General features: G+C 37.0%; 1 protein-coding gene across 1 annotated transcript in view; it reads left to right on the top strand.

Annotated features, from left to right (window-relative positions):
* STAU2 (staufen double-stranded RNA binding protein 2) overlaps positions 1 to 22,238 on the top strand; it is a 287,857-nt gene that overhangs the window by 100,176 nt on the left and 165,443 nt on the right. Inside the window, exons 4-6 of the mRNA XM_023519237.1 lie at positions 13,151 to 13,359; positions 14,859 to 14,966; positions 17,494 to 17,706. Coding sequence (XP_023375005.1) covers positions 13,151 to 13,359; positions 14,859 to 14,966; positions 17,494 to 17,706 — 530 coding nt within the window. The remainder of the gene's footprint in view (positions 1 to 13,150; positions 13,360 to 14,858; positions 14,967 to 17,493; positions 17,707 to 22,238) is intronic.

The raw sequence follows: 22,238 nt of genomic DNA, 5'->3' as shown, positions 1-22,238 counted from the left end.
ATAATAAAATAATCATACTTACTATCAGCCCGTGTTTCCCCCCCTCACTGTCTTCTCACTGTCTTGCATGCTTTCTCTTTCTCCCTTATCCCCTCTCTCTTTCATTGAGATCAAAATGAGCAACGTCAGCTCTCTGGCTAATTTCTCTTTTACTTCTGGGTAAGTTTTAGGCTCTTAGCCAATAATGTTTGGACTCTATATTTATTCATCTCAGGTATTATTCTCATCACTACTTACTGCTTTTCTCAGTTTGAATTTCCTGGGAGCTTATTATTCATTAATTTCCCAGGCTTTTTCTTGGCTTCAGTTACCAGGACCTTGACCCACTTGCCTTCTTTATTTCCTTATGATTTGTTAACATTCTCACATTCTCTGGTCAAGATGCACTTCTTTAAAGATAAATGAGTTACTAGACTCCTACGCTGTGATTGATTGACAGACCATGGAATAGTCTATGTAAAACGTAACCCCAGATATGTAAATAAATGTTCTTTAAGCATAAGACAAATAATTTTTTAAATTGTAGTAATGTTACTTATTATTCTGTATTCAATTCTTCCAGGGATTTGTTTAGTTGGTTTATACCAGTTTCTGTAATATCTGAACTTATTTGTGTCTTCTGCACACTGCCTGGTATTTTGAAGCATATTGGCGTTTCTTGAGTCATGAACCAAATAATGTCTGGTATCTTAGGCAGGTGTAAAGTGGTGTCCTCCCTGCTGTGGTATTAGCACTGATGGGCACCATGAAGCGTGTGAAATGAGAGACCGGAGATCCTCCAGCATAACTGCAGCCCTTTCCTGGACTTCCACCTAAGCAGACATAATAATGTGGAGTGGTGGCATGGTTCCTGGGTTCTCTGAGAGCTGGTGGCTAGTGTGGAATAACAGAAAGCATGGTAGGTGCTGAAGCATCATAGAAACATGTGGAATGCCTAAGAAGGCTGATGGGTTAGTTGCCAAGGAGGAAGGAAGCCAACCAGTGAAGATTTCCTTAGCCTGCTATGTTTGGGCACAGCATGGAACTTGCCCAGGGTGACACAGCCAGTAAAGGGCTGAAGTGGCCCTCCATTGCAGGACTGTGTGTCTTCAAAGCTCATGCTTTTTTTCCTACACCATGCTAACATTGACTCTTGGGGAATATTAGGGTATCATGACAGACTTATATCAGAGTAACCTCAAAAACTGTATTGTCTACAGAAAAGAATTAGCAGTGTGACTAAATGAGAGTAAGCCATCCTACTTAGAGCCCACAACTGTTAGCCTTTCAGAACTCTGAGTATCGCCTCCACATCTTCTTCCTATGTGTGGTAGTCAGCCTGGATATCAATGTCATGTCTTTACCAATATTGTCTCATTTAGATGTTGCTGTGATTTTTTTTTCCTCACAAAAAAAACTTACCCAGAAGTAGGGTACATGGCAAAGATAAAGAGGAGCTGATGCTTCTCAGCTTAGTATGCATGAGTTCCTGCTGACTCACTGACGTAAAAGCAAACCTGGATTATCTGCAGCCACAGGGGAAAGGACCACACGTATACTCCACATAGGAGTCCCCAGAAGATTTGTTTAGGAAAAAAATGACTGAAAATTACAAACTGTTTAAAATAATTCAAAGTATTTTGGTTATAAGTAGGAGAGTTTTCTAAAAGTCTTGAGGTATTCTGTTTTAGCAAAAGTTGCTTTTTATAGTATGAAAATAAATTATGTTTCTACTTTTACTTTCCATGAAGTCACTTTTAAAACCCTGCAGGTTTTTTTTTTGAACATATATGCTATTCTAATTATTGTGAGAATATGAAACAAAATTATCTCTTAGATTGATTCTTAATTACAGGTGAGAAGATAAAAATATGTTCTATAAAATAATGGATTAAATATCTGTTCCTTGGCATACATGTTTAGATTTTTTTTTTTTTTTTTTTTTTTTGAGACAGAGCCTCAAGCTGTCCCCCTGGGCAGAGTGCCATGGCATTACAGCTCACAGCAACCTCCAGCTCCTGGGCTCAAGCGAGTCTCCTGCCTCCGCCTCCCAAGTAGCTGGGACCACAGGCGCCCGCCACAACGCCCGGCTATTTTTTGGTTGCAGCAGTCATTGTTGTTTGGCGGGTCCGGGCTGGGGATTCGAACCCGCCACCTTAGGTGTACGTGGCTGGCGCCTTATCCGGTTGAGCTATAGGCGTCGAGCCCATGTTTAGATTTTTAAGTATAATTTTTATGATATGTTGGAGCCAACATTTTTCTGTAGAACTATAACTTAAGATTTAATATTGGGCAACAGTGGAAAAATAGGATTTAGTATGAAAACATTTGCTTTCTGTAAACCTTTTAATGACTGTACCTAATGGATAAAGTGAAGTCAAGCTGTAAAAACAATTAGCTGGAAAAATGCCAAGTAAATTTTTAATATTCCAATGAATATCTTTTAACCAGTCATTATTGTTATTAAGTTATATGCAAATATATAAGTAGATTCACTTAGATATGTGTGAAAGTAATAAAATACTAGAAGTATGCAGTAAGTATAATTACTGTTTGCATCTCCAAACAAAGCACATTAATCTTTGTACAGTACCACTGATGTAATGTCTCTGTGTTACTTTTGGGAGTATTTGAAGTGGGCAGGCATCCAAAGTTGATAGTTAATTCTGATCAGCAAAAGAACTGGAATAGATGTCTGGGTTGGCCCTTGTAACAAAGCAAACATAATTGTCGATTGGAATCCTTTATTCTAGACATTACAAAATTAATTTATCTAAAAAGGATTAACCTCTCTTAAAATATAATTTGGTGTGTTTTTAAAAATTTTTCATATTTTTAAAAAACTTCTCTAAAATATGTGGACTTTAAATAATGGGGAAACAAGTATTTTAAGTATTTTCTAGAACTAGAGTCATGAATCACTTTGTTGTTTGAAAGGACTTGAGAGATTTTCTGTACTAGTGATTTTCAAAGAACATTGTCAGAGAACCTTTAACCAAAGGTGATCTACTGCTGGAGTTGAATAACACCAGTAAGAACAACTCAAAGAAATAATAGGGCGTATTTTCCATAATTTTCTTAACATTTAGGAATCTGCTATTATATTACTAGCAGGCAGTATTTAGTAAAAGCATATTAAAAACTTAAAGCTGTATTTTTTTTTTTTTTTTTTGTAGAGACAGAGTCTCACTTTGTTGCCCTTGGTAGAGTGCCGTGGCGTCACACAGCTCACAGCAACCTCCAACTCCTGGGCTTAAACGATTCTCTTGTCTCAGCCTCCCGAGCAGCTGGGACTAAAAAACATTTTATGAATGGTTTTGAAATTCATGGTATGTGTGTATACATATATATCTATTTGAAAGCTGTTCCTAAGTAAATGCACATATACTATGATATTTCATGAAAAATATAATTTGCAACTGCTTTGCCACTTGGATAAGGTTGAGAACGTTGATACGGACAAAATTGTTCATGTAGCAAATGAGTCTTAGAGCATGTAAGTCTTCTTGCCCAAGGTCTTTGTAGGTCTGGTAGTTGGAACTTAGATCCAATAGGTCTTAGTCTAAGCCTGAAGATCTTTTCTTCTGTGTACATCATTGGTGTTCATTTACCCCCAGTTTATAAAAGGTACTTGATAAACATTTTTTAGTTACATTTCTTTAAATGGTAATTTTTACTACACTGAAAATAAAAGCTTTTAGGAGATTAAATAGTTAACCTAGATCAGCTATTACCCAAGGTGGAATATCTCCAATGGCATATTCCTAGGTGTGTTTCATAAACACATGCTAGATAGTTTGCTAAAAAGGGGGTTTGCATGGCCAAACATATTTGAAAAATACTGTGTAGTGTATTTCTTTCTTGAAGACATTACAGTAGAGACGACAGAAAGCCCGTGAGAAGGCAAACTCTTTAGCCATATATCAATATTAATAATGATTTCAGGAAAATAATTATCCAACACAAGAAATCAGAAAAGGAATAACAAGTCTAAGAAAGAAAATGAATATAGAAATAGGTTAATTAGAGAACTGAGTAACTAAATAATACTGAATAATAATTACTATTAAGTGAATAATAATTATATATTAATAATAGAGAAGACATGATAAAAACAATCTCGGAACCTAGATGAAGTGGGTGATTTTGTAGGAAAATATAAATCACCAAAACTGACCTCCAAAGAAGAAAAACATATTTGATTGCCTTGAAAGTAAAATAAGTAGTCAGACAGGTAGCTTCCACCACTATCCCCCACTTGAGATGATGACCATAGTCCTTGAGTGAGGTGGTAGCACCGTCTGCATCCTGCCATCACAGGTGGATTAAGCTCTGATTTGCTGCCTGGCTGCTTCTCAGACCTGGTATCTTACCACTCACTTCTTGATTGACTGCTCTCCAGGTACAAGGAACCCTTGCTGTTTCTCAGAAACTGCTCAGAATATTATTTCCTTAGGACCTTATGCACTTGCTGTCCTATTTGCTCAGAACAGAAACCTTCAGGCATTTCATGCCTAGAATTCTCACTTCATTCAAATCTGTATTCAGACAACACCTCCTCAAGGGTTCGTTACTCTAATCCTTTACCCTACTTAATTTTCTTGTAGCTCATCTCACTTGTTGATGAACGTACATTGTAGCTCATCTCACTTGTTGATGAACGTACATGCCTTATCTGTATGTGTGTATTCGGTAATTTCCCTGAGGGGCCTCCAGCATCCCTAGGGACTGAAACAGTCCCCAGCGAGAAGCAGCCCTTAGTACATTTTTAAAATTGTGAATTTAATTCACGTGTTCCTTGTTGGTTAGACAAGGCAGGAAGAAAACCAGGTCAGTAATAGCTTAGAGCAGCAGTTCTCAACCTGTGGGTCACAACCCAAGGGAACTGTATTAAAGGGCTGCGTCATTAGGAAGGTTGAGAATCACTATCTTAGAGTGTGAAAGGGAAGGATGCCTCCTCCCACTCAATTTGATGGGCTGATTTCTGGGAGTCTGCCAAGAATGTAAATGGTAATAGGTGTGGTCACCTAGGAAGACTGTCTGTGAGAAATGGTAGATTGAACCCCAGGGAGTGTCAGATTTTTTAAAAACTTGTTTTTAATTAAAATGAAATTCATTTAACATGAAATTAACTATTTTAAAGTATACAGTTTGGTGGCATTTAGTACATTTACAGTGTTTTTCAACCATCACCATTAATTCCCAGAACATTTCCATCACTCCCAGAGGAAACCCTATACCTATTATCAGTTACTTTCCATGTCACCTCTTCTGAGTTTCTGGCAGCCACTACTAATCTTTCTGTCTTTATGGGTTTGCCTGTTCTGGGTATTATGTCTAAATGGAATCATATGGTGCGTACCCTTCTGTGTCTAGCTTCTTAGCATAATTTAAGTTCGTCCATGTTGTAGTATGTGTTTGTACCTTATTCTTTTATGTAATACTTTGTATTATGTAATCCTCCTTTGTATGGATATACCACATTTCATTTATCCATTCATCACTTAATGGACCTTTGCGCTGTTTCCATTTTGGGGCTATGGTAAATAATACTGCTATGAAAATTTATTTGCAAGTTTTGTTAAAACACCTGTTTTTATTTCTGTTGGGTATGCATCTGGGTGGAATTGCTAGACAAATAGTAATTCTGTGTTTAACTTCTTGAGGAACTCCTGTTTGCCACAGCAACTACATCATTTCATATTCCCATTAGAATACAGGTTTCAGTATTTCCATATCTTTGCCAACACTTGTTGATTTTTGAATTTTAAAATTATTTGTTCTTTACTATAGACATCCAGGTTGGTGTGAAGTGGTAGCTCACTGTGATTTCAATTTGCATTTCCCTAATGGTATTTCAGCATTAAACCTGGGCAGAGAGGTAGTAGGACTTTGTGGTCAGCTTGGTCTTGTAGACTTGACATTGTCCCCAGCATTTTCTTTGGTAACTGAGGTCCTGCACTTGACTCTTGGACTACAGAGATCTTCAGAATCTACCAGATCTCATGTCTAGTTAGGCTTAAGTGGCCTTGATAGTCCAAGTCTAGTAGTCAGACTTTTCCAAACTTTTCCAAAGTTTCTGGTTAGTACTTAATGCAGTTTTTAGTGCTCATTTATCCAGTTCACTCAGAGTCATCATAGTGCGGCCGTGAAGAACATGGGCTCTGGAGTAAGACTGCCTGGGCTCAAGTGCTAGCTCAAGTCAGGTGGCCTTGGCAAAAATTAATGTCTTTGTTCCTCCTTTTCCTTATCTGTGAAATGAAATTGGGGTTTTTGTAGGGATTGAATGAGATCAGTGGCTAAGTGCTTGGAATGTCTGGCACATAGTAAGTGCTTTGTATGTTTTTGCCCTAATTATGATAATGTTGATGGTGATGATTTGTCTAGATAACTATTTAGGGAAGGGTCAAGAATAGGTTTATGGTGGATCTAACCAAGTGCAGGATTCAGGGAGGTAATTGTGTGTTTATAATAATGGGGTTGAGAATGTGCTTTACTTTCCTTGTTCTGATTATGGTACTAGTGTCAGGGACCCAGTACAAGTTGTTTATTCTTTTGGTTCATATTTTATATTCCATAAATCATTCCACTGATTTTCTAAATTTAATTTTGAACACGATAAACCTTTGGACAGGGACTAGACTTTCTTTAATTATTTTTTTCTATTTTTATTCTAGTGCAACCATATTATTTTTTATAAACTTGAAATTCTGAAAGAAAACTTCAATTGTGATTCTGTCACTTCAGAAAACCCTATCCCAACTTTTAGTACCTATCTTTATATTTGCCCCTAACCATTTAAAACATAATTTCAGCAGTTCTACGAATAGAATAAAATATCCTTTTATCTCTTTTAAAGTATATTTTCAGCTGACTCTGAATCTTTTCTAATCAGTCCTAATTTTAAAAATTCTTCAAGCATTAGCATTCATATCTCATAAAAGATATATTTTCAGAATTTATAGATTTGAATACAGAAAGATCTGTCTCCTATCTAGACATTTTATATACATACAAGTTTGAAATTGTGCCAACAACTATTTTATAGTTTTATGATAAAAACCTGTTATTTTTCTATAGCAAAAGAAAGAATGCTTAGCAGTGCCAAAAAGTGTACAAAGAGTCAAAATAATCAAAATGTCATTTGAATTCTAAGGTTTGGCCTTTAGGGTTCTTTAAACATAAATTCTGCAAATACTTTACAGATAAGTAAACTTAAATGAAAGGTTAAGTGACATTTCTGTTTTCAGTCAATGTTAGAAATAAACACAGAAGTCCACAGCCTTCCCTTATTAGATCAGAAGATAACATTTTCATGTATTTTAAGACGTAAACCTGTAGAAGCGATATGAACATTTAAGCTGTGCTGAAATTTATGAATAATGCTATCAAACAAAATGAGGTAATTATTTTTCAATTTTTAAAAGTTCTAATGTAATTTGGAATATGTCTTTCTCACCTTGTAAAAGTGATACTTAGGAAAGTGAGATATTGGAGAATGCAGCAGTCACTAAAGGGTAAGGAAGATACATGGATTTTAGTTGTTTATAAAGATAATAGGAAATGAGTCCACAAAGAGGGCATCTTTTGAAGTAACTTTAGGGAGGATGTCAAAGATAGAAAGTTGTTATAACTAGTAGTCAACAATAAATGAATGTAAAATCTTCCCTTTACCTGAAAACAAAACGAACTGGGAGGAAAGTCAAGTATTCATTTAAAGGAACCAAATACACATTTTTCCTTATTGTTGTATTGACTTATGGTGTCTTGAAAATAGGCCACAACTCAGGACTTTTTTTGGATTTAAAAAAAAAAAAGGACGCTTTAGCTTTTAAATTTTTATTTATTTATTTTTTAAGAGACAGGGTCGCACTCTCTCACCCAGGTTAGCATGGAGTGGCGCTGTCATAGCTCACTTCAACCTCCAGCTCCTGGGCTCAAGCAATTCTATTGCCTTAGCCTCCCAAGTAGCTAGGACTATAGGCATGTGCCACCATGCCCAGCTAATTTTTCTTATTTTTTGTAGAGACAGGGCCCTCGCTATGTTGCCCAGGCTGGTCTCCAACTCCTGGCCTCAAGTGGTCCTTCTGCCTCTACCTCCTGTAGTGCTGGGATCGTAGGTGTGAGCCACTGTGCCTGGCCTATTTGTTTTTTATAAGACTTCTGCCAGGTGGAGGGCAAGGAAGCATGGAAAAAGGCTTGCAGGCCTTTTTAAAATTTAGACTCTTAGACAATATGGCCCATAATGTCCATTGTTCTGACTTTTATACTCTTATAGGTTGCTCAGGTATGTCAGTTTTTGATTTGACGTGCTGTAGAAATGCATCTGAAGTCCATCAGTGGGTCTTAGTTTAGATTCCTTGCATTTGGTTTTCTGGCTTAACAAAAATAGCCAAGGATAAAGCAGATTTTTAGGAAACGCTTTAAGAATTTCCTAAATTCTGAAAGTATGCAGACTTGAATTTGACTCCCAGTAATTCTTTGGAGGAGATTTATCCCCATGGTGACCTTGGGGATGTCTTCTGTCTCGTGAGACTTCTGTGAGGATTGAATAAGAGACTTAACCATGGTGCTTTAAGGATTGTATGTGGTCCATTGCTTGAATGGAGTTCGAAGCAATTGCCAAGTCATACAGGCCACATTGTGGGATGTAGTGATATCCTGGCGTAGTGGCTCTCAGACTTTTAGTGTATAAAGGGCACCTCGTGATTCTTGTTCCATCCCAGAGATTCATTAGCAGATCAGGGTTGGTGGATAGGAATGTGCAATTTTAATAAGCATTAAAGAGATTTCTGATGAAAGCATCACACTTTGGAGGCTGTGGGTAAGAAAAGCCATTTGAAACTTAAATAGCCTGGATGGATGATGGGTTTTCATGGCTCATCTTTTAACATTAGTTGCTGTGGAAATCTTTGTATTGACCACAAAATTCTGTTTGAGGAAAATCATCCAAGAGCAGCTATGTCCAATTAGGTAAATAACAGCATGTATACTAACTTGTAGAAACATATTCATATTATAGGTTCCTTACCAAAAGTGAGCTTAATATTTGAAATAAAGAAAAATAGAAGGAGGAACTCCATTACATATCAACCATTAAAGTTGATGAACTTTGTGTGTTCCTTTACCAAAGGAAATAAATACTTTGAGATCTGGACCTAGCACACAAAAAACATTCTATATTCTCTCTCCTATAGTTTAGTCTGGATGCCATTAATGAGAGTGCTCTGGTTAATCTTAATTGCCATGATGATATGAGGAGATGTGATATGTAATGTATTCAAACCACGTGGGATGTATTATTAAGACTCATTGTTAAGTAAGAGGATGAAGTGAAACTGGAATGAAACAAGTCAGGCATCCGGTCTTGGTATTTCCTGTTGTTAGAGTGAGGATATTTTACTTTTTATTTTAAAAATACAACATACTTAATTTTCCCTCTGATACTTATACGATATAATTTATATATACATATATATTGACATGCATGCACATACACATACATAGAACCACTTGATGACCAAAAAGGAAGAGGCCCCAAGGGCTCTGTAGGGTGCAATTAATAATTTTGGTCAGAAAATCAGCAGATTATTTCAGTATGGTTATATGTTATGACATCATACTCCAGTAAAGTTATAATGAACAGAAATTTTGTTTGTCTCTGTGGCAAACCAAAATGAGTTTTGTAATTGTCAGCAGGCCTTAGTGATTATAGTGGCGCCCACTCCCTCTACCGTAGTTAAAGGTCTGTTAGCATTCCAGTTGTGGACCTCTATTTTCAGAAGTTTATAATTAATTGTAAACATTGCTCTATGGTGAAAACTTGCCACGTAAGATCTTAGTTCAAGAGTAGATTTCTGATTTCTCGTTGTCTGTTTTAAAGTTTTATAGTAGAACTAGTTAAAATGTGCATAAAGTTCTGTGGACAGGGGAACACTTAATTTTATGAAATAAAAAGTTAAGGTAATCTGCATTATTCATGTTAGTCTGTTGAAATTTCTGCATTAAAAAGATTTAAAGGAACATAGGCAATAGAAAATTGTATATTTCAATACTGGTTATTCTAAACCAAGAGCAAAAAAAGATCATGGTTTTTAATGATTTTTACTTTTTGCTTGTTAAAAGTAGTCTTTACTGTAAGTGATTTAAAAAAATTTTTAATATTCACTAATTTAAAAATGAGAACATCTGACTTATATAAGACAAACACATTTAAAACACTTTGTCCTTAGAAAAGATACAAAGGCGTGGAAATAAAAAAGCTTGTCTTAAAACAAATTAATAGCAAAGTATAGACGAATAAAACTGATTTTAAGATAAGAGTTTAGAGCAGCAACTTCTTCTCGTTTTCATACTCTCTGGATTTCTCCACTCCGTCTGATGCTGCTGATTACCCTTGCCCCTGACGTTGTGTTGTAATTTCTCTCCGACTCTCTTTCATCTCCTTCACTGCCGCCTATTGTTTCCCCTGCACTTTGATCATAGGCATCAATCAGATCCCAGCCTTAGGCACTTTTTTGGTTCCTTTACTCATACCCTTTCCAGGTGTTTATCCACTCATGTGGTTTCAATTATTGCCTCGAAAACCTGCATCTTCACTACCAATCAACATCTCTAGTCCTTCATCTTAAACCTTGTCAAGCTTTAAGGCTTTGGGGCCACATGTGGCCTTCTCCATCCTTAAGTGTGACCTTTTGACTGAATTTTACAGAACAAATCTTTTTAGTAAAGGAAATTGTTTTGTGAAGTTTGGATTCAGTGGAGGGACTGCACTTGGGAATCTGGAGGGCCACGTGTGGCCTTGAGACCACAGGTTTACCACCATGAGTGGTGAATTCCTACATGAAGGACAATTTATTTCAGTGAATACAAAACACCACTATGTGGATGTCCAATAATCATCTAAAACATAGCAGAACCTCAACTGAACTTCTTTTTGCTGAGAAACAAACATTTCCTAGCACTGGAGTGATTCTTAACTTATTCTTCAGTATTATAATAGTAAATCCATCATTTCTTTAAAATCGAGCCTGTTCATTTTGCTAAAGTGCTCAATTCATTGGTCATATTTCTCAGTTATCCTTTTACCTGTGAATAGCATTAAATGCAGTGACTCCCTCCCTTCTTGATACACATTTTTTCCATTTGGCTGTTAGGAAGGACTTCATCCTGGCCTGGTTTTTCTCTCTATCACTCCCTCCCACAGAGTTCTCATTGTTTTATTGCTTTAAATACCATCTGTATATTGATGATTCCCACCTTGAGTCTCTTTCCTGAAGTCTAGTCTCATAAATGCAGCTGTTCAGTTGACATCTCCAATTGGATGTCTAATAAGTCCAATAATTAAACATCTCCAAAAGAGAGCTGCTGCTAGCCACCCCCAGAAAATTCAGTTCGTCTGCAGTCTTCTCTGTCTCAATATATGGGTATTCCATATTTCACTTCCTTATTAGTTCCACAACCCTGGGGTCATCCTTGACAGTCCCCCTTCCCCCATATTCCTTAGCCAATCCTTGAGTAAACCTATCATTTCTACTTTCAAAATTCATCTAGAGTACAACTTCTCATCACTTCTACTGCTGCACCCTAGTTCAGGCCACTGTCACCTTTTCTTTGAATTATCATGGCAGGTTTTTTTAATAGATCTTCCTACTTCTAACAACATTCCCCTACAGTTTGTCCTCAACAAAGTATAGTCAGATGATCTTACTAAGATGTAACTCAGATCCTGTCACATCTCTCCTTGGAACCTTCCAGTGGCTGGTCATTTCACTCAGGGTAAACGTCGTTCCAGCGGTTTCTAGGGACAGCTCTGTGGAATTGGACTCCCTTTAGCCAGACAGGCCTCCCCACTACCTGGACACGGATGGCACAGTCCTGCCTCGGGGCCTTTGCGGTCTGTGTTCTCCCTGCCTCCGATGCACTCTTCCAGATACCACAGTTGGTACCTTCTTAATGAAACCTACTCTGTCTTCAATCCACATCCCTGACACTTCTGTATCCTTCCGTCTTTACTTTTTGTTACATATATCCCTATGTATTCTACACATTTATCTTATTTATTGGCTGTCTTCTCCACTATAATGTAAATTTTTTTATTCATTGTCATATTCCCCTATCTCATAGAAGGCAGTCTATCAATAATTATTGAATTAATGGATTTTATTGCATATCCTCTTAATATTTTCTTCTCAATTTCTCTTAGGTTTGTTCTTCTCGCCATTTCTTTTATGCCCTTCTATCTTCATTATTGAAATTTCTAGTCTTGCCTCGTTACTTTAGTCTCATTAAACACAAACTTGCTAAAATTTTTCACCTTAAAGTATATTTTACAAGCCCAGCCCTAGCCAAAAATGCAAAAAAAAAAAAAAATATATATATATATATGTATATATTAATATGACACTTTCTGCTTAAGAATTGGCTTAAACAAGTTATTGTTTCTTACGTTGAATCTGATCTCCTTACTACTTTGTATCATGCTAAGTCTGTCTCTCTGCCTCCATATTTCTAATCATTGATTATCTTCTAGAAGCACAGTAATCTATACTTTGTTACCTAAATAGGCTTGCTTATCTCCTGTTCCTTTAATAACTCCCTTGTCCTTAGCACGAGACCATTTGGCTCACTTCTGTCAAAATCTGACTGAACTGAAAACTTCTAATCAGAAAGTCTATTATGATTAATTAAATAATTTTTTCCTCTGTGTTTAGTGTTGTATATATGCTTTTAATGCAGATCAGTATATACTATTAAGTATCAATATATGGACTCACATTTTATCTTTTATAAGTACATTAATGAAGTCAAAATTTTATTACGATTAATAGGAGAGTATAGTGCATTCTATGGCTGGTATCTTTTTTTTTGAGTCTCACTCTGTCCCCCCTGGGTAGACAAGGCATTGTAGCTCACAGCAACCTCAAACTTTTGCACTCAAGTGATCCTCTTGCCTCAGCCTCCTGGGTAGCTGAGACTACAGGCACCCACCCAATGGCTATTTTTTTTAAGAGACAGGGTCTCACTCTTACTCAGGCTGGTCTTGAACTGCTAAGCTCTGGCAGTTCACCTGCCTCCACCTCTGAGAGTGCTAGGATTGCAGGCCTGAGCCACTGCACCCAGCTTTATAGTTGGTATCATTTTAAACAAAAGAAATCGTTCTAATGCTTAGAGAGTGGTTTTACTGAACTAATACTAATGTTTTTGTTTTCTTATTTTAGGTATCACTGCCCAATGCCTAAGATCTTTTACGTCCAGCTGACTGTAGGAAACAATGAATTTTTCGGGGAAGGAAAGACCCGACAAGCTGCTAGACACAATGCTGCAATGAAAGCTCTGCAAGCCCTGCAGAACGAGCCCATTCCAGAAAAGTCCCATCAGGTGTGGCATTGCTGCAGATGACAATCTCTTTCTTATATGTTCCTGGTGGGATTATTGTGAAGACGAGTAAATGCATTTTATAAGTAAAGGAATCTGTTCCAGTAGAGTGGAATACTAGAGTGATAATCTGCTAAGATTTGCTTCTCAAGGCTGTCTGCTGTACTAGACTCAGGTGTTCCTGCCAAGATGGCCTTACCTTTTAGAACATTAGTTTAGTTCTGGAGTTCACCTCCCAGGCAATTTGGGATTTGGGGATATGTATAAGGATGGGAAATAACATTTATCTGCCTTGCACCTAATGCTATGTTTATTGAGTATAGGTTTTATTATGTTAATCTAGAGTCAAAGAATTTAGAGATTTTTATGGATTTTTTGGTCCTAATTTATTTTTCAAATGTGAATACTAAGGCTACTCTTGAGTAATCTCATTTATTCTCAGGCTTTAGGTACTTTCTCTCTTACTTCAAAATAGTATCTCACTCAGGCAAGTCTTACCTATGGTACAGTTGCCTTCTTACTGGACTTTTCCACTTAGTTATTTCTTTTTTTTTTTTGTTTTTTGTTTTTTTGAGATGGAGCCTCAAGCTATCCCCCTGGGTGGAGTGCCATGGCATCGCAACCTCCAACTCCTGGGCTCAAGCGAGTCTCCTGCCTCAGCCTCCCAAGTAGCTGGGACCACAGGCGCCTGCCACAACACCTGGCCATTTTTTGGTTGCAGCCATCATTGTTGTTTGGCGGGCGCAGGCTGGGGATTCGAACCTGCCACCTTAGGTGTATGTGGCTGGCACCTTAGCCGCTTGAGCCACAGAGGCCCAGCCTCCACTTAGTTATTTCAAACGCTATGGTTCACCTTCTGCAATTCTCCTTTCCCCAGACTTGTTTGTCCTCCTTTGAGATTTATCTTAATGGCTGAGTTAGGTGTTTTTCTGCTTGTATTTTTTCATTGTAACTCTTTATTTGGTTTCCAACTAGATCTAAGATTTTTGACAGCAGGAATACTTTATCTCCTTATCTTTAAGAGTTACACTGTATTCAGCATATACTAAGCCTTCTAGAAGTATGTGTTAAATCAGTGAATAAGCGAATTGGAGCCAGTGCTGCCGCATCCTGTGTATTTTCTGTAACTTAGTCTTCATGGCTCATGTTAGAACATTAGCGCAGGAATCATGGGGTGGCAGGGATAGGGTGGGTAGAGATCTCTAAAATAAGAGGACTAGTTAGGGAAATAAGATCAACTCAAATTAGTGCATAGTTGAGTGAAAGCTTTCTAAACTCAGTATTAAGTAACTTTACTTAAGAAAAAAGCTAAAAAACAAGTAACAAAAAGCCTTGCAGCAAAGCCCTCGACTACTGTGATTGCTCCAGATCCGCTAGATACAGTCTATAGTTTGTTGCTTTTCATTGTAGTGTAGATGGGCTTTTTTGACTATAGAATACATGTAAAGTTTGTTATAAAGTCAGGATTCAGATTCAATATTATCCTGTTTTTTGTGATTCAGAATGGTGAATCAGGAAAAGAAATGGATGATGACAAAGATGCAAATAAATCTGAGATCAGCTTAGTGTTTGAAATTGCTCTGAAGCGGAATATGCCTGTCAGTTTTGAGGTATGTGCTCAGCAGAAATCTAGTTTTTCTTCCTGCTTTGGTTACTTAAATAAAATAACTGGTATACTGGTATCATGCAAGAGTTAATGTGCCTCCTTATGTTCAAATCCACTATCATGAAATGATACAGACCCTGGGGAAGATAGAAATGGTAATGATGTAATGATGTCTTGGATTCCTGCTGATTTCTGTGTAGTTTCTATATTAAGCGATTTGTAGACAGGATATTTCAGCTTTCATCGTAACACTTACTTTCTGGGTAGAAGATAACTTGTAGTAGCCTGTAGGATTTGGTGTTCAAATAGGATCAAACTAAAAATACTCAATATTTAGTGACACCTACGTATTAATATCCAATTTGTTTTAATTGTGTGGAGGCCAAAATATGGTTAACTTTAACCTTAATTATTTAACAAAATCAAGAAGTGTTAAAGCAGGCTTGGCACCCATAGTGCAGTGGTTACAGTACCAGCCACATGCACCGAGGCTGGTGGGTTTGAGCCCGGCCTGGGCCACCTAACCAACAATGCCAGTTGCAACAACAACAACAAAATAGCCAGGCATTGTGGTGGGCACCTGTAGTCCCAGCTCCTGGGAGGCTGAGGCAAGACCTCCTGGGAGGCTTAAGCCCAAGAGTTAGAAGTTGCTGTGACCTGTGACACCATGGCACTCTACCGAGGGTGACATAGTCAGACTCTGTCTCCAAGGGGAAAAAAAAGTATTTAAGCACGTCTTGACTTTACCACTAGGTAAATATGCCACATGCATATTTATAAAATTATATGTAATTTAAAAGAGAAAACTTTGAAAAATCATTATAATAATAACTCCCTTATTAAAAGATCACTAATTTTGCAACCTGTATCTGGAAAATAGGCCTGTTTGAAATAACCTGAAGCAGTGTGGAGAGTCCTCCTTCACATTGTATAACATCCCCTTGCTGGGATCATCTAGTCTGGACCGGGACACTGCTTGCCTTCTTATTGGACACCGTTCTGACAAGTAGTTTATCTGATTTCTCTGCCCATAGCAGATTAAAGCAAAATGAGGAAGGCAGGTAATACTTGAGTGTCTACTAATACCAGCAAGAAATGATAGGCAAAAATGTGGAAAACTTACAGAAGTAGGCTCGGCGCCTATAGCTCAACTGGCTAAGGCGCCAGCCACGTACACCTGGGGTGGCGGGTTCGAATCCCCAGCCCGGACCCGCCAAACAACAATGACGGCTGCAACCAAAAAAATGGCCGGCGTTGTGGCGGGCGCCTGTGGTCCCAGCTGCTTGGGAGGCTGAGGCAGGAGACTCGCTTGAGCCCAGGAGTTGGAGGTTGCTGTGAGCTGTGGTGCCACGGCACTCTACCCAGGGGGACGGCTTGAGGCTCTGTCTCAAAAAAAAAAAAAAAACTTACAGAAGTAACTGCATGTACTGGAAAATTATTGAAACATGGGATCTGTTAAAGGCTACAGTGAATACGAACAGTTTTATAAGTCTCAGAAACCCTTGGGGATGTCAATATAGTATAAAATATTCGATGTTTATAAAGATGATCTAATGTGAGACATAAAAGATTAAGTATTTAATATCTACTAAATCAGTAATGTATATTCTTTCTGTTTTGACTGAGAAGAATATACATCAAAGTGGTTAAGATAAGCACTTTTGGCGTTTATCCTGGTTAACTTAAATTAGTTGGAAAGTTTGCTTGTGATAAATTTCTTATTCCTAGTAACGTTGGATTATTGAGATACTGTATTGTCTTCGTTCCTTTTCCTAATTGGTACCCAATAATAAAAACAAAATTTCAATATAATTTCTGGCAGTAAACTAACTAGGTATCTTCTATTGGTCAAAATTTTGAAGGAGACCAAAGTTTGAGTGCTCAGATTTTCGAAGCCATCTTTTCTCCAAAAGCTGGCATAGCTTAAAAGTGAGAGCAGATTAAATATGTTTTAGGAACATTTCATTAGTAGTTTGCAGGACAAATCCCTAAATAGCTGGGTATTTTTATGGCATATCTACTTATCTTTTTAGGATCATGTCATAAGAGTAAATATCTTTTACTATAAAATAGCCTTTGAGGTATTTATCAAAAATAGGTTATTTTTCACCTATCACCTGTTTTTGAGAGGCTTGCACAGATAGGATACTTTATGAGTTACAGAACTACAGTAAGACACGGTCCTTGTCCTCCAGTAACTTACCCTTAAGCAGGAAAAAATTAGGTCTATATGTAATTATTCCAGATGGCCAATGTAATTAAGCATCTAATATGATAAAATTTATGTTCTTAAATTTATGTTCCATAAGGCATGGGGAAACCATAAAGTCTGCTTTAGGTAATATAAAATGATTGGCTATAAATTGAATGTGTTTGTTTAGAGTTCTCCAATTTCAGTTCATAATATGAAGTGTCATAAATGAATGAGAATATTATATTCTCAAAGAAATATTATAATTTTGTTTATGTTGTGAATATTAGGAGTCTTATTGTAAGACTACTTCTAAAGTGCTTATACTTGGATTTTTTAGGTTATTAAAGAAAGTGGACCACCACATATGAAAAGCTTTGTTACTCGTGTGTCAGTGGGAGAGTTTTCTGCAGAAGGAGAGGGAAATAGCAAAAAACTCTCCAAGAAACGTGCTGCAACTACTGTCTTACAGGAGCTTAAAAAACTTCCACCTCTTCCTGTGGTGGAAAAGCCAAAACTATTTTTTAAAAAACGCCCTAAAACAATAGTAAAGGTAAGTGTATGCTTAACACCAGTCAGTTCTATTAAATATGTATGACAGGAGTTAGAAATAAAAGTTTTCCTATAAGGCATATCTCTGACCTATGGATTATATATAATACTGGAATCAAGGCAGGACATGTGACTGTAAATTAGGGACAATTCTGTTTTGCTTTTTAAATGTCTGTGTACCTAGATTGGTTTATCAAATAATAATAATATGTTTGATACTTGTAGTTTTTTCTTGTTTAAAGAGTGCTTTCCTATTCATGTCATTTTTACTAGAACCTTTATAATGACTATGTAAGATAGAGGATGTTATTTTTCATTTTATAAATAAGGTCTCTAAGACATGTTCAAAGAACGTGCTCATTTTTATTGAGCTATCATGTTAAACAACCTGGACTGCTAGGATCTCTAACTCAATGTTCTTTCTGCACACAGGCTCCTATGTAGTAGCTTCTTAGGATATTATGAAATGGTAACAGGATACGTAGTAATAATCACATGAATAATACTAATAACAATGACAGCAGCAGCTATATGCCAGACTTTATCCCAGCCTCTTGCATGCTTCATCACATTTAATCCACATAGCAACCCTGTGAGGTAGATTTGGTATTATATTGTTTTGTTTCCACTTATCCAGTCATACCTTGCTAATGAGGAGTACAGAACACAGCTTTTCAAAATGTTGTGACTCTTATTGGATCAGATTTTATTTACATTACAAAGAAATAAAAGGCAAAGGTCAGAGGAATGAAATGAACCAGCATTTAGTATAGGGCATTACATACGAATTCTTAAAATGTATGACATGTTTGGAGCTAAATTTCTGTGCTCTTAGGAAAGGTCTAGATTTTAAGAGAAATTGCAGAATTTCAATTGCTAGCTCAGTCTCACTTATTTAGCAGACTTACAGATAAGAAATATGTTTAATCTTTGATGACTTTCTTTTGTATAATGGCACAACTTAGGTATTTTTATAGGTTTTATACCTTTGTTCTTTCGTTTTCTTTAAAAATCCATATATAATAAGTAGTTAGTAATTACTTATGCATTGATTCTTACAACAATCCTATGGAAAAAGTACAATCAATTTTTTTTTTTTTTGAGGTGGGGTTTTGCTCTGTTGCCTGGGTTAGAGTATCGTGGCACCATCCTAGCTCATTGAAACCTCAGACTCAGGTGCTCAAGCCATCCTTGAGCCCAAGAGTTTATGCAAGTACACATAAATAACTGCATAAATATTTATTCTTCTTAATGAGTGCTACCGATGTTACTTCACTTAGAAGAAACGTAGGTTTTGCATTTTCTGTAATAACGTTATAGATCACATGTAAGTTAGACTAAAAATAAATGCCAAAGAGATCCCCTTACTATTAATCATAGTGATTCTGAAAAGTAATGGCTTTTATTCACATGCCTTAACCACATAGTCAGGGAGTAGGATAGAAGAGCATGACCTTTAGGGCTGGTTTTGAATACGAATTCCTATGACTTGAAAAACTTTTCTATTCTTACATTTAATAATAATAATGGGAGGAATAACTGCACTTATATCTGGTCATGGTGGCTCATGCCTGTAATCTTAGCACTCTGGGGGGGGGGGTCAAGGTGGGAGGACCATTTGAGCCTAGGAGTTTGAGACCAGCCAAGGCAACATAGGGAGACCCATCTTTGTAAGAAATTAAAAAAAAAAACAAAAAAAGCCAGGCATGCTGGTGTATGTCTATAGTCCTTGCTACTTGGGAGGGTGAACCAGGAGGATCACATGAGCCAGAGAGTTTGAGGTTGCAGTGAGCAGTGATTATGCCACTGCACGTTAGCCCAGGTGACAAACTGAGACCCTGTTTATCTCAAAATAAAAAGGAAAAAAGAAGGGCAGGGCCAGTGGGTCAGTGCTGGCCCCATATACCGAGGGTGGCAGGTTGGAACCCAGCCCCAGCCAGCAAAAACAGCAGTAGCAACTGGAACAACAACAACAAAAATAGCCAGGCGTTGTGGCGGGTGCCTGTAGTCCCAGCTACTTGGGAGGCTGAGATAAAAGAATCACTTAAGCCCGAGAGTTGGAGGTTTCTGTGAGTTGTGATGCCACAGCTCTCTACTGAGGGCAACAGAATGAGACTCTGTCTCCAAAAAAAAAAAAAGAAAAATTGTATTTTTGTACTTGCTTCATAGGACTGTTGTATTAACTGAGACAATGCACAGAGTGCATTAGTAATTAGTATTTACTGTTAGTAGTAACAGTGTGAATACTGTAATATTCAATAACAACCTCCTCAAAAACAGCCACTGGTATTTTGTATCTAATATTGTCTATTCCTATTGTTTATGTATGTGAATATACCCATGAACTGTTTTCTTAGATCTCTTATAAAATCTATGGCTTTTCTATGATGAAAAAACAAGGTTTTATATAAGAATGTCAGCACAAACCTGGTCACAGTAACTCCTATCTAAGCTATTAAACAGAATCTAATCTTAATAAATTAAGAATAACGATAAGCTGTTAGGCTAGAAAGATGTATATATTTCTATAGCAGGATATAAATATAGTAGGATAGACAGCTAACTCTTGATTTAACTATAGCTATTGAAACCAGAATTATTGTTTAAATGTTATTTCTTAGAAATAGGGGACAGGAGAAACGTTCGATTTCTCAGAATTATTCACTACTATTTCCAATATAAAAGCATATTATTCTAGAACTTCCCTTCTATCCATCGTTTGGATCTCAACTTGAACTTGACTTTTCCAGGCATACTTTTCTGGTAATCTCCCACTCCCAGATTAGGTCGACCTCCTGCATTTTTCCTCACATACATCACACTTGGATTTACTTATGCCATGTCTGTCTTCTGTTAAAATAAAGCCTGTGGATATCCTCTGAAATGTTAAGATTATTTTGAGAAAGTAACATGCATATAATGAGTTGGAATGTTGGTAATTTTAACTATGGTCATGCCATATAATGTGCCAACAAATGGATTTGCTTGTAATAATATCTTGATTTTCAGCCTTTTCCTCACTTCCTTTTATGGCTTATATAGCTAGAGTCTATAGTTCCTTAAATTCAACAGAAATAGGGACTATCTGTGATGCTTTGCTTGATTTCATTTAGTAATAAAACTATTGCATTGTCTCCTTTGATCCTCTTGATCACTCTCTGGTATAGCAGGTAGCATTCATTCCCATATTACAGATGAGGCCCTTAGTGTTTAAGAAACTTACCCAAGATCCTGGAGCAGTGAGGGGTTTCTGATACAGTTGTCATTTCTCATTGTATTTCTCAGTGCTCATTTGAAACTGGTTAATTGTGAACTTTTATATTTTAAGATTTACTCTGTAGGCTACCCTGTTAACACGTAAAACAGCCCTGATGATGTCTTTGAGTTTACATCCTGTTTTTTAATGTATTTATTTAGCAGTTTCCGTCTAAAATGTGACATCAGAGAATGTTTCCCAGTGTTAGGGGATAAGATGTTCTGGACACAGCTATTATAGGACCATCCTTACTAGTTTGTAGGATGATAATCTATTACTTAGTGTCCAAGGGACAACTTAATGTTCAAGGGAGCTAGTAGTTCATTTCAGCAAAGAAAGAAACCAAGGTATTCTGAATGCTCTCAGCATTCTTATCATTTTCTAAATTTGATTTATGCATCTGGTTCTTTGTCATTAGAACCTATATCAACAACAGTTTCTTTGAAATTTAAAGACATTCTTGGAGTCAAATTAAATAGAAATAAAATAATAACACTGGAAACACATTTGTACTTTTTGAACTTCTTCACAAACTGGGCATATTCTAGTGCCAGACTGAAAGCTTCTCTTTACCTTTTCATTGGGATATCAGTCTTAGACTTGAATTGTTGTGTGGATTTGTCTTTTTACATCAGTCCTTCTTCATTGCCTTTATAAATTATTCAGTTTTTATTTTGGAAGATATAAGTAGAAATCGAAACCAATATCAAAAGCCAAAAGTCTCCTGTGCTTTCTCCCTAACCACTGAAACAGTGAAGTTCTCAGTCTTTTTCCTCTTACTCTTTCCCTAGGCTGCTCTTCTACTTCTAGGGTTCCAATTCCATTGAATTCCATTACAAGTAATTCCAAAACACTTGTCTGTGCTTACACTGCCTGTTGGACATCTTCATTTAGTATTTCTCGGCCACGTCTGTGTCCCAAACTCCTCGTATTGCTTTACCAAACCTTTCTCCTCCAGCATTCTCTGTCTCAGTGACTGGCACCACCAGCCACCTGCTGTAGCAGAAAGCTGGGAGTCACTTTTCACTTCTCTCTTATCCCTTATCTCCCATAAATTACTATGTTTTATTGATTCTACCACCTAAATAATTTCTTAAGTTTCTTTCCATCTCTTCTGACACCTTTTGGTCCAACTCCCCATCATCTCTTGCCTAAACTACCTCAGTAAACTTTTAATAAGCCCTCCTGCAAGTGCTCTTGACACCAAATGATCTTTTTTTAAAAAATGTCTGATCTTTAGAGGTACCTTATCTAATCATGTCATGCCTCTGCTTAAA

The sequence above is a fragment of the Otolemur garnettii genome, unplaced genomic scaffold (genome assembly GCF_000181295.1).
Source record: "Otolemur garnettii isolate 467f Iridium unplaced genomic scaffold, OtoGar3 scaffold00163, whole genome shotgun sequence".
Classification (NCBI taxonomy): domain Eukaryota; kingdom Metazoa; phylum Chordata; class Mammalia; order Primates; family Galagidae; genus Otolemur; species Otolemur garnettii.
This window is presented reverse-complemented; position numbering and strand designations above follow the sequence as displayed.